This window comes from Jaculus jaculus, chromosome X (genome assembly GCF_020740685.1).
Source record: "Jaculus jaculus isolate mJacJac1 chromosome X, mJacJac1.mat.Y.cur, whole genome shotgun sequence".
NCBI lineage: Eukaryota > Metazoa > Chordata > Mammalia > Rodentia > Dipodidae > Jaculus > Jaculus jaculus.
The window spans coordinates 55,298,098-55,311,282 of record NC_059125.1 but is presented as its reverse complement, the minus strand read 5'-3'; the positions used below and the strand labels follow the sequence as shown (position 1 = coordinate 55,311,282).

General features: G+C 40.3%; 1 protein-coding gene across 6 annotated transcripts in view; it reads right to left on the bottom strand.

The window, feature by feature from the left end:
- The window catches only part of Phf8 (PHD finger protein 8), a 130,492-nt gene that overhangs the window by 95,297 nt on the left and 22,010 nt on the right, over positions 1–13,185 (bottom strand). For all 6 annotated transcript variants that reach the window (XM_045140236.1, XM_045140241.1, XM_045140237.1 and 3 more), the window contains exons 3-4: positions 4,302–4,387; positions 3,811–3,919 (exon numbers count right to left, since the gene is read on the bottom strand). In XM_045140236.1, coding sequence (XP_044996171.1) covers positions 3,811–3,919; positions 4,302–4,387 — 195 coding nt within the window. The remainder of the gene's footprint in view (positions 1–3,810; positions 3,920–4,301; positions 4,388–13,185) is intronic.

The following is a 13,185-nucleotide window of genomic DNA, read 5'->3' as shown; positions in this document are numbered from 1 at the left end:
AAATTAATAAATTGATAGAGGGCTTGAGAGATGGTTTAGCAGTTAAGTGCTTGCCTGTGAAACCTAAAGACCCAAGTTCAAGGCTTAATTCCCCAGCACCCATGTAAGCCAGATGCACAAAGTGGCACATGCATCTGGAGTTCATTTGGAGTGGCTGGAGGCCCTGGTGTGCCCATTCTCTGTCTCTCTTTCTTTATCTATTGCTCTCAACTAAATAAATAAAATAAAATATAACATAAATCTTAAATCATGTTAATAAAAATTGAGAAAAAAAGAAGAAAAAAATCTTTAAAAAATAAAATAAAATACATTCATAGAATCAAATTACAATGAGAATATAACATACCAAAACCTTTGGGATACAACTAAGACAGTCCTAAGAGGTTAATTCATAGCTTTATGTGCCTACATTAAGAAATTAGAGAGTTCACAAGTAAACGATTTAATGCTTTACCTTAAGACCTTGGAAAAAAAAAAAACAAGAACAAGGCAAACCGAAAATCAATAGATGGGAAGAAATAAAAAAGATTAGGGCAGAAATTAATTCAATAGGAGCCAAAAAAAATCCAAAGAATCAATGAAACAAAGAGTTGGTTCTTTGAAAGCATAAACAAGATTGATAAGCCCTTAGAAAATCTGGCCAGAAGAAAGAGAGAAGAGACAAAAATTAATAAAATTAGAGATGAAAAAGGCACCATTACAACAGATGCCAACAGAATTCAGAAAACCATAAGGACATACTTTAAGAATATATATGCCTCTAGGGCTGGAGAGATGGCTTAGTGGTTAAACACTTGCCTGTGAGGCCTAAGGACCCTGGATCGAGGCTCAATTCCCCAGGACCCACGTTAGCCAGATGCACAAGGGGGCGCACGCATCTGGAGGCCCTGGCGCGCCCATTCTCTCTCTCTATCTGCCTCTTCCTCTCACTGTCTGTCGCTCTCAAATAAATAAATAATAAGCAAAAAAAATTAAAAAAATAAAAAATATATACGCCTCTTAATTTGATACTAAAGATATGGATTTCCTAGATTTTTATGACATACCAAAATTAAATCAAGATGACATTAACCACTTAAATCGACCTGTAACAAATATGGAGATCCAAACAGTTATAGAGAGTCTCCCAACTAAAAAAAGTCAGGGTACAGATAGATTCACTGGTAAATTTTACCAGACTTTCATGGAAAAACACACACCACTGCTGCACTATTCACAATAGTAGGAAATAGAACCAGCCTAGATGTCCATCAACTTATGAATGGATAAGGAAGATGTGGTATATTTATATAATGGAATTTTATTCAGTGGTAAAGAAAAATGAAATTATGAATTTGCAGGGGAATGGATGATCTGGAAATTATTATACTAAGTGAGTTAGCCCAGGCCTAGAAAGGAAATGTTACATGTTTTCTCTCATATGTGGATCCTAGTTTCAAATATTCAGACTTGTGTGTGAGTTGGAATAAAAATCGGTAGCAGAGGCCAGTAGGCTAGAAAAGGGCTATAAGGGAGGCAAGAGCTGGGTGGACTTAAGGGGATGGTACTGTATATATGTAAGTAGACAAACACATTACTATGGGTAGAATGGCCTAAGCAAGGTCAGGGGAAGAGATTGAGTAAAAGAAATGTGGGGAGAGGGTTAATCAAAACTTGGCATATTGTGAATAAGCCATATGATAACCTACTTTTTTGGATAATGGCACACCCAGAAGCCATAGACTGTTACTAGAAAGTTTTCAGTGCCAGGGATGGAATACCTTCCAATGATTTGTTGGCCAGGAAGGTCACTGATGTTGCCAAAACATTATAGGTTATTGCCAAGGCTCTTGGTTTCCCACCAGGAATAAGATGATAAGATGCTATTGCTGAAGACTCCACATGCCTGGACTGCAAGGTCACCGAGAAATCAAACTGGGGTGGAGCTGAAAACCTCTTCCCTGTAGACCAGATGATGGAAAGCTGGAAGAAGCTGCATACATGCAGCCTTATGGGAGACAGAAGCCATCAGTGGTAAAAACAGTGGACACTGCAAGCCTCCAGTATGGCCAGAAGGGGTTTGTAACCAGGGAAACCAACTGCTCTCTAAATGGACTGGAAACCCACTCTATGGGAGGGAATACATGCTTGGTACTGAAAACCTAATCAAAAGCCTATGGTGGAGGAGGTCATGAACATTAGGAATGCAATGCCTGCTCTTGTCTGGCTAAATGCATATGTTATGCCCACCAAACTGCCCTGCATGTACTTTACTTAATGTTCATACCCATATATTAATGCTGCTCTCACTTTTGGTTCTCTGTTCAGATGGCAGTGACCACTGGGATGACTCAAAAGGCACCAAAGTGCTGAGAAGATGTGACAGAGGAATGTTCAACACTGAAATATCTCTATCTCACCTTCCAAGGCTCAGGGCACATAGCAGAAGTGGCGGAAAGAATGTAAGAACCAAAGAAAGGGTAGGATTGCTTACAATGCAATTGTCTGGACAGAAACTGTCCTTAAAATCCATGACCTCGTAGTGCCTAACACCACCTTCACAAGACCCTCAGAATAGGAGGAAAAGATGAGGCCATCAAAATGAAATAGAGACTAATGGAGAGAGGGAGGGGATATAATGGCGTGTGGATTTATGTACAGGAAAGTGGGGGAGGGGAGGGAATTATCATGGTTTATTCTCTATAAGTATGGAAACTGTCAATAAAAATAAAAAATAACAGCACTCGGTAGGAGGATTGCCATGAGTTCAAGGCCACCCTGAGATGACAGAGTTAATTCCAGGTCAGCCTGGACCAGAGTGAGACCCTACCTTGAAAAACCAAAAAATAAATAAAATAAAAATAAATAAATAAATAAATAAAAATAAAAGAAAAGGGAAAAAAAGAAGAAAAAAAAGAAAAAGAAAAAAGAAGAAGGCTAGGCATGGTGGCACATGCCTTTAATCCCAGCACTTGGGAGGCAAACGTAGGAGGATCACAGTGAATTCAAGGCCAGCCTGAGACTACATAGTGAATTCCAGGTCAGCCTGAGCTAGAGTGAGATCATACCTCCAAAAACAGAAACAAAAAAGAAAAAGTAAAATGGAGACATTATATGGTATGTATACAAATATCATAATGAAACACATTACCTTGTATAATTAATATACAAAAATAATAAAAAGCAAAATGGGTATTGCCCATTTGGGCCCCTTCCTGTTTTACAGGAGTGCCTTCTTTCTTTCAAGCTCTGTAACACTCTATCATAAAATCTTTCTAAACTTCAAAGAAAAGCAAAACAGAAAATAATACTGGTTCTAGAGTTCATCAGATACATGTAAATATCATCCACATGAGACAAATAGTACAGACTTTAATATTTTATTTTTATCTATTTATTTAACAGAGAAAGAGGGGAGGGAGAGAGAGAGAGAGAGAGAGAGAGAGAGAGAGAATGGGCACACGAGGGCCTCCAGCCACTGCAAATGAACTCCAGATGGGTGTTCTCCCTTGTGCATGTGGCTAACATGGCTCTTGGGGAATCAAACCTGGGTCCTTTGGCTTTTTAGACAAACGCCTTAACCACTAAGCCATCTCTCCAGCCCAGTGCAGACTTTTATAAATGTAACATAATATAGTCTAGATATTAAATTAAATTCAACTATTTCTTAGAAAGTGACCAAAAGAGAATGGCCACCACAGAAGAAATTTTCAGAGCCTAGATATACAGAAATAAGGGAGACAACTAACAGCGCAATAAGAGGGTAAGCTGAAAAGAGAAGGACCCCACAGCCCTGGTGTTTATAATATCTTTGGGACAAGGGGCACTCACCTGTCAAAAGTCCTACTCCTGAGTTCTTGAATGAACATGGGGCTCCCAGTCTTCACTGGTTTCCCCTTGTGGATATCATGCCCTTTTGAAGATCCACGGCGTTTTTTCACTAAGCCAGAAAAAGATAGGAAGTTATAAGTTAGAACAGCCATGATCAAGAACAAAGGTCTCAAAAGTCTCAGTAAATTCTCTTGTAATGTAACCATCCCTAGGACAATCTCAAGTCAATGAGGTCCTCATAGACTCAGGTAAACTCCTGGTGAAGATGGGTGCTTTCTCCAGACAATCAACAAGAAGGGAAGGAGATAAAGCTATGCACTTTGGCCTTCTCAGTGGGACAGACAGCTGCTGGCCTTCCAAACCTAAATAGACTTCTGCTATTTCCTAAGGAAGACAAATCTGAAGCACTCAAAGGGATTGCCCACTAAAGCTACCTTTGCTTTGTCTCTCCACCGGATCACTTCCTGATAGAAACAGTGAAATCTACTTACTAATGGAGGGCCCATGTAAGACCTCACAGTTGGGGCAGTGGTAGAGATCGATGTCAGCAGCCTTCTCTTCTTCAACACCAACACAACTAGAGACGAGAAAACAGGGAAAGGTTTATAGTATTCAGACATACTAAAGCATCATGGTTGAAATATATAATGACATGGGAGCCAAACTATATGAGGGTGAATGTCACCTGTATCAATTGCTAGTTTTGTAAACATAGACAAGTTATATAAATTCTGTACCTCGATTTCTGCATCTGTGAAATGAAATATTAGTGGTGACACCTTAAAGACATGTCATAAGGATTTAATGAGCCAAAATAATTAAAGTAGCTACTACATGACAACAACTATCTATCATCATCATTAATATCATTCTAACTAAGCAGGTGGGAAATACAAGTCTGAGTAGTTAAGCAAATCACTGGAAATTACAAAACTAAGTAGCAAAACAGGATAAAGGTCCAGATCTTGCTGGGCATAGTGGTGTGCACCTTTAATCCCAGCATGTGGAGACAGAGGTAGGAGAATTACTGTGAGTTCTGAGCCACCCTGAGACTACACAGTAAATTCTGAATTCCAGGTCAGCCTGGGCTAGAGCGAGACCCTACCTGGAAACCCCGCCCCCCAAAAAAAAGTTTAGATCTTGGAGAGTCAACAATGTCACTAGGTATATAACTAAAATAGAATGTAATCAGTAGAATCAAATACTATAAGACACTTGACTGTGATTGTTACATAAATTGTAAATGTGATAAAATCCTACAGCACTAAATACACATACACAGATGACTGTTAAGTAAAACTGGTGAAACTGGAATAAAATTAGTAGACTGTGCCATTATCATTTCCTGGCTGTGAAATTCTGCTATAGTTATACAAAACATCACAAAGAAAACTGGGTGAAGGTACACAACTCACCCATATACTTTTTAACCTTTTGGTGTAACTGTAATTATGTTTTTCAATATTTTTTGGAGTGTGAGAGACAGAGAATTGGCATGTTAGGGCCTTAGCTATGGCAATAGAACTCCAGATGCTTGTGTCTGTCACCTAGTGGGCATGTGCCACCTTGCACTTGCCTCTCCTTTGTGCACCTGGCTAATGTGGGATATGGAGAATAGAAGATGGGTCCTTAGGCTTTGCAGGCAAGCACCTTAACTGCTAAGCCATCTTTCTAGCCCTCTGTAATTATTTTTAACACAGAAATTATTTTTAACATTATTCCATATAGGAACATATAAAAATATCATCCATCTCAACCAAATAAGTACATTTGTAGTTTACATGAAATGGCAAGAAGCCATGGTGTGCCCATGTTCTCTCTCTCCTCACAAATAAGTAAATAGCATGTTTTTTAGAAAAACAGACTCCTAGATCAATGGAATAGAATAGAAAGAATAGAATAGGGCTGGAGAGATGGTTTAACAGTTAAGGTGTTTGCCTGCAAAGCCAAAGGACACAGGTTTGGTTCCCCAGGACCCATGTAAAGGCAGATGCACAAAGTGGCACATGCATCTGGAGTTCATTTACAGTGGCTGAAGACCCTGGTGTGCCCATTCTCTTTTTCTCTCCCCCTCCCTTTTCCCTCTCTCTGATTACAAATAAATAAAAATAGTTAAGGGCTGGAGAGATAGTTTAGTGGTTAACCTCTTGCCTGTGAAGCCTAAGGACCCGGGTTCAAGGCTCAATTCCACATTAATCAGATGCACAAGGGGGCACATGCATCTGGAGTTCGTTTGCAGTGGCTAGAAGCCCTGGCATGCCCATTCTTTCTCTCTCTCACGCTTTCTCTCTCTCTCTCTCTCTGCCTCTTTCTCTCTCTGTCACTCGCAAATAAACAAATAAAAATTAAAAATACTTAAAACAGAATAGAATAGAAGATCTAGGTATAATACACCATCTGATCTTTGACAGAAAGGCCAAAAACATACACTATAGAAAAGACAGCACTTTCTGCAAAACATGCCAGAGACACTGGATAACACATGGAAGAATGAATCTAGACCTCCTTATTAACAACCCCAAAATCAACTCCAGGGCTTAGGGATTAAGGCGCTTACCTGCAAAACCGAAGGATCCAGGTTTGATTCCCCAGTACCCATATAAAGCCAGATGCACACAGTGGTGCAGGCGTGTCTGGAGTTCCTTTGTAGTAACCCTGGCATATCCTTTGTGTCTATATATCTGCCCCTCCCCTCAAATAAATAAGTATTTTTGATGTGAAATTAATACACACACACACACATGCGTGCACGCACGCACACACACACACATATACACAATTATTGAGCATACATATTTTTTCTTTTTTTCTTCTTAAATGAAATATTTAAAAATGTTCAAAAAAAAAATCAACTCCAGGGCTGGAGAGATTGCTTAGCAGTTAAGGTGTATGCCTGCAAAGCCAAAGGATCCAGGTTTGATTCCCCAGGACCCACGTAAGCCAGATGCACAAGGGGGCACATGCATCTGGAGTTTGTTTACAGTGGCTGAAGGCCCTGGCATGCCCATTCTCTATCTATTTGCCTCTTTCTCTCTCTCAAATAAAATAAATAAAACAAGAAAGAAATAAAAAGATTTAAAAATATCAATTCCAAATAGATCAAGGATCTTAATATGAGACCCCAAACTGTGAAACAACTAGAGAAAAAGGCAGAACATTTCAAGATGTAGGCACACTAGGAAAGACTTTCTTTAAAAAAAAAATGTCAGGCATGGTGGCGCACGCCTTTAATCTCAGCACTCGGGAGGTAGAGCTAGGAGGATGGCTGAGAGTTTGAGGCCACCCTGAGACTACATAGTGAATTCCAGGTGAGCCTGAACTGCCTTGAAAAAAAAAAATATATATATATATATATATATACATATATATATATATATATTTCTAAACTTATTTACAGAGAGAGAGAGAGAAGAGAAGGAGTACACAGGGCATCTTGCCATTATAAACAAAGTCCATATGCATGCACCAATTTTGTGCTTCTGGCTTTCTGTGGGTATTAGGGAACCAAACTCAGTTTAACCCAGGCTGGCAGGCTTTGCAAGCAAGCACCTTTAACCGCTGACAACCACTGGGATCTTATGAAACTAAAATGCTATTGTACACTTAAGCAAACCATCAAGTGAGTAAAAGGGCAACCTAGAGAATGGGAAAAATCTTTGCCAGCTACACATATGACAGAGGTTTAATATCTAGAATATACAAAGAGTTCAAAACAATAAGCAGTTAAAAAAATCAATGCATTCAAAACTGGGGCAGGGAATGGAACAGAGTTTTCAAAGGAAGAAATACAATGGCCAATAAACATCTAAAAAGATATGTAACATCTTTAGCCATCAGGGATATGCAAATTTAAATGACTTTAAGATTCCATCTCACCTAGATCCAAATGGTGACCCATAAATATATGCTACTCTCACTTTTGGTAAGAGAAGCTTCTCTTTTCAGATGGTGGTGATCAATGGGATGACGCAAAAGGTACGATACTGCTGAGAAGAAGTAACAGTGGAGTGTGCAGCACTGAGACATATCTATCACCCCTTTTTAGACTCAGGGTTCATTGCAGAAGTAGTGACAGAAAGAATGTAAGAACCAAAGGAATGGTAGGACCGCTTACAATGCAATCTTCCAGCCACAAAATGGCCTTAATACTCACGACCTTGCTGTGCTGAAACTACCTACATTAGACCTTAATAATAGGAGAAATAGATAATGACATCAAAAGGAGACTAATTGAAAGAGAGAGGGGATTTGATGGAGGGTAGATTTGAGAGGGAGAGAATGGGAGTGTAGGGGGGGAATTATCATGGTTTATTATCCATAATTATGGAAGCTGTCATTTAAACTTTTTAAAATCATTTATTTGCAAGCAGAGAAAGATAGAAGAGTGACAGAGAGCATGAGTACCCCAGGGCCTCCAGCCACTGCAAATAAACTCCAAATGTATGTACCACTTTGTGCATCTGGCTTCATGAGGACACTGGGGAATCAAACTCTGGTTGTTAGGCTTTGCAGGCAAGCACCTTAACTGTTGAGCCATCTTTCCAGTGCCCCTTGAAAAGTTTTAAGGATAGGCATGGTGGCACATGCCTTTAATACTAGCACTGGAGAAATAGAGGTAGGAGAATTGCTGGGAGTTTGAGGACAGCATGAGACTACATATTGAATTCTAGGTCAGCCTGGGCTACAGAAAGACCCTACCTCAAAAAACAAAAACAAAAACAAAAAAACGCCTTAACTGCTAAGCCATGAAACTAAAGATGGGAGCCAGGCGTGGTGGCGCACGCCTTTAATCCCAGCACTCGGGAGGCAGAGGTAGGAGGATTGCCATGAGTTCAAGGCCACCCTGAGATTACAAAACAAAACAACAACAACAAAAAAAAACTAAAGATGGCATGAAACATACATTTTCATTAGCTAATTAAAAGATATAACTCTTGTGGGGCTAGAGAGATGGTTTACTGGTTAAGGTGCTTGCCTGCAAAGTCAAAAGGCCTAGGTTCAGTTCACCAATACCCAAATAAAGCCGGATGCACAAGGCGGCACAGAGGCTCTGGCACTCTCATTAATATCCCCACTCCATATCTGCCTCTCTCTCTCTCAAATAAATAAATAAATAAAATAAAAGATAAAACTCTTGGCTGGAGAGATGGCTTAGTGGTTAAGCCCCTGCCTATGAAGCCTAAGGACCCCAGTTTGAGGCTCTATTCCCCAGGACCCACGTTAGCCAGATGCACAAGGAGGCGCACATGTCTGGAGTTCATTTGCAGTGACTGGAGGCCCTGGCACACCCATTCTCTCTCTCTCTCTCTTTCTCTCTCTCTCTCTTTCTCTCTCTCTCTCTCCCTCTTTCTCTCTCTATTACTCTCAAATAAATAAAAATAAAAAAGATAAAACTGAAAAAAAGAAAAAGAGGGATAGTTTGGACAGAAATAACCTGCTGAGGTAGAGAATGCTTTACTCTAAAACCATAGGCTGTTGCTGGTAAATCCTTGTGCCAGAATTGGATCACTCACCCACAGTGAGCTATTGGTCAGGTAAGCCTATTAGCCCCCCAGTACAATGCAGACCACTGCCAAAGCATTTGGTTACCCATCAGAAGATGGTAAGAACCTATAGCTGAAGACATCACGGGCTGTAGTCACAAGACATTAATACATTAAGCTGGAACTTATTTGGAAGTTAGCTCCCTGCTGGCTAGCCCTCATAGTGCTAAAAGAGCACTATCTATGCCAGCTGCTGGCCTTAAAAGTCACCAATAGTGTGAACAAACAGTGAATCATGCAAGCTACAAATCAACAAGCCAGGCAGGAGGTACCCACCAGAACATAAGTTACAGAGGTAGTCAACAGCTCCCTGATTAGATCTGAGGGTTGCTCTGTGGGAGGTAATTCATGCCAGGTACTGAGAACAAAGTTAGAAGCCTATGGCTTGAAAGTCATAGACATTAGAAGAAAGCTTCCACTATTCTTGGCTAAATGGAGACGTTATGCCCATCCAAAAGCCTCCTAAGCGCTAGAGAGATGGTTTATAGCAATTAAGACCCTCACCTGTGCAGCCTAAGGACCCAGGTTTGATTCCCCAGTAGCCACATAGTGGACATGTCTAGAGTTCATTTGCAGTGACTAGAGGCCCTGGCATGCCCATTATCTCTCTCTTTCTCTCTCTCTCTCTTTTTTTTTTTTGTTTTTTGTTTTTTCTGATTTCTGGATTTACCAGCAACAGCCTATGGTTTTAGAGTAAAGCATTCTCTACCTCAGCAGGTTATTTCTGTCCAAACTATCCCTCTTTTTCTCTTTTTCAGAGTTTTATCTTTTTTATTTTTATTTATTTGAGAGTAATAGAGAGAGAAAGAGGGGGGGAGAGAGAGGGAGAGAGAGAGAGAATGGGCGCACCAGGGCCTCCAGCTACTGCAAATGAACTCCAGACGTGTGCGCCCCCTTGTGCATCTGGTAGGGTCTTGCTCTAGCCCAGACTGACATGGAATTCACTATGTATTCTCAGGCTGACCTTGACCTTACAGCGATCCTCCTACCTCTGCCTCCCAAGTACTGGGATTAAAGGTGTGTGCTACCACGCCTGGCTTCTCTCTCTTTTTAAAAACGATTTATTTTCTATTTATTTATTTATTAGAGACAGACACACAGAGAGAGAATGGGCAGGCCAGGGCCAGTAGCCACTACAAACGAACTCCAGATGCATGTGCCACCACGTGCATCTGGCTTATGTGGGACCTGGAGAATCAAACCTGGGTCCTTAAGTTTCACAGACTTGTGCATTAACTACTAAACAATCTCTCCAGCTCCCATTCTCTCTTTTTATCTACCTTTTCCATTCTCTCTCAAATTTATATATATAAATATAATGCCTCCTAAATGAATAAGTTTATCCCCTTTAGTTAATGATACTCTCACTCTTGGTTAGAGGACCTGTTTTGTACAATGCTGATGAGACCCAAGGCCCATCAAAATAACAAGAAAAAATATTTATTAAAAATAACAAGAAAAGCCGGGTGTGGTGGCGCACGCCTTTACTCCCAGCAGTCGGGAGGCAGAGGTAGGAGGATCGCCATGAGTTCGAGGCCACCCTGAGACTCCATAGTGAATTCCAGGTCAGCCTGGGCTAGAGTGAAACCCTACCTCGAAAAACCAAAAAAAAAAAAAAAACAACAACAACAACAAAAAACTAAAAATAACAAGAAAATCCGGGTGTGGTGGCACACACCTTTATCCCAGCACTCGGGAGGCAAAGGCAGGAGGATCACCATGAGTTCAGAGTGAGACCCTACCTTGAAAAACTAAAAACTAAAAAATAATAATAATAATAATAATAATAAATAACAAGAAAAGAAAGCCCAGTTCCTATCAGGGGATGAGTCATAACTATCACTCCTACCAGGGCCTAGGAAATATTACAGAACAAATAGCAGTGCTTCTTTCACTGTCAAGCAGAGAACCATCTCCAGAGAGATGGTAGGAGACAATGAGGAGAGTCAAAACTAATCAAAGGGGCTGAAGAGATGGTGTTTGCCTATGAAGCCTGAGGACCTAGGTTTGACTCCCCAGAACAAACATAAGCTAGATGCACATGGTGGCACATGCATCTGGAGTTCATTTGCAGTGACTAAAGGCCCTGATGTGTCCATTCTCTCTCTCTAATAAATAAATAAAAATAAGATATTAAAAAGAACTCATCAAAGCATAAAAAGGGTGACAGGAGCTCAACACTAAAGGAGACTTTTAACCTTCTCTCTAAGGCTCAGAGAACTTTGTGGAAGAGGAAGCAGAAAGATTGCAAGAGCCACACAGGAAGGTATACTGCTCAGTAAGCACTTCTCTTAATGTTCATACCCATATATTAATGCTACTCTCACTTTTGGTTAGAGAAGCTTCTCTTTTCAAATGGCAGTGACCTTGGGATGGCTCAGAAGGCACCATGGTGCTGAGAAGAAGTAACAGAGGAGAGCTCAGCACTGCAATATCTCTATCACACCTTCCAAGGCTCAGGGCCCATTGTGGAAGAGGTGACAGAAAGAATGTAAGAGCCAAAGGAAGGGTAGGACTCCTTACAATGTGCTCCTCCAGACACAAAATGGCCTAGATATCCATGACCTCATAGGGCCTGAACCTACCTACACAAGACCATCATAATAAGAGGAAAAGATGATGACATCAAAATAAAAGAGGCTGCCGGGGGTGGTGCGCACACCTTTAATCCCAGCACTCGGGAGGCAGAGGTAGGAGGATTGCTATGAGTTTGAGGCCACCCTGAGACTCCATAGTGAATTCCAGGCCAGCCTGGGCTAGAGTGAGACTCTATCTCGAAAAACCAAAACAAATAAATAAATAAATAAAAATAAAAGAGACTGATTAAGAGGGAGAGGGGATATTATGAAAAATAAAGTTTCAAAGGGGAAAGTGAGGAAAGGGAGGGAATTACCATGGGATACTGTTTACAATTATGGAAGTTGCCAATTAAAAACAAAAGAAACACATCAGTGAGGCTAATTTTCAATAGCCACAAAAAATATACTGGAATTTCACTAACCAAGGAAGTGAAAGATTTATACAATGAAAACATAAACACTTAAGAAAGAAATTGAGAAGAATGTGATAAAATGGAAAGACCCCCCCATGTTCATGGATTTGAAGAATCAACATTGTAAAAATGACCATTCTACGAAAAGCAATTTACAGATTCAATGCACTACCTATTAAAATTCTAGCAACTTTCTTTACAGAGATAGAAAAAATAATCTCAAAATCCATACGGAACTACAGAAGGCCTCAGTTATCCAAAACTATCATCAGCAAAAGAAACACTTCAGGAGGTATCATCACATCCAATTCAAATTACACCAAGCCATAGAAACAAAAGCAGCATGGTACTTGCACAAAATTGGACTTATCAGTGCAACAGAATAGAAGATGTAGGCCTTATAGTTCAAGCAACTTCAGCTACATGATCTTTGACAAAGGAGCCAACAATGCACACAGGAGAAAAGATGATTTCAACAAATGGTGCTGAAGAATTGGATACCCTCATGTAGAAAAATGAAACTAGACCCATTACCCTCACTGTGCACAAAAATCAACTCCAAGTGGATTAAGAACCTCAGTATAAGACCTAAAAGTCTAAAATGATTTGGGGGAAAAATAGGGAGAACTCTCCAAAATACAGGAGTGGGGAAAGACTTGAATAGGACCACAGTAGCTCAGCAAATTAAACACTCACTCACCAGTGGGATTTTCATGAAGCCAAAAAGCTTTTCTTTTCTTTTGTTTTTTTTCGATGTACGGTCTTACTCTAGCCCAGGCTAAGCTGGACTTCACTATGTAGTCTAAAGCTGGCCTCAGACTCACAGCAATCCCCCTATCT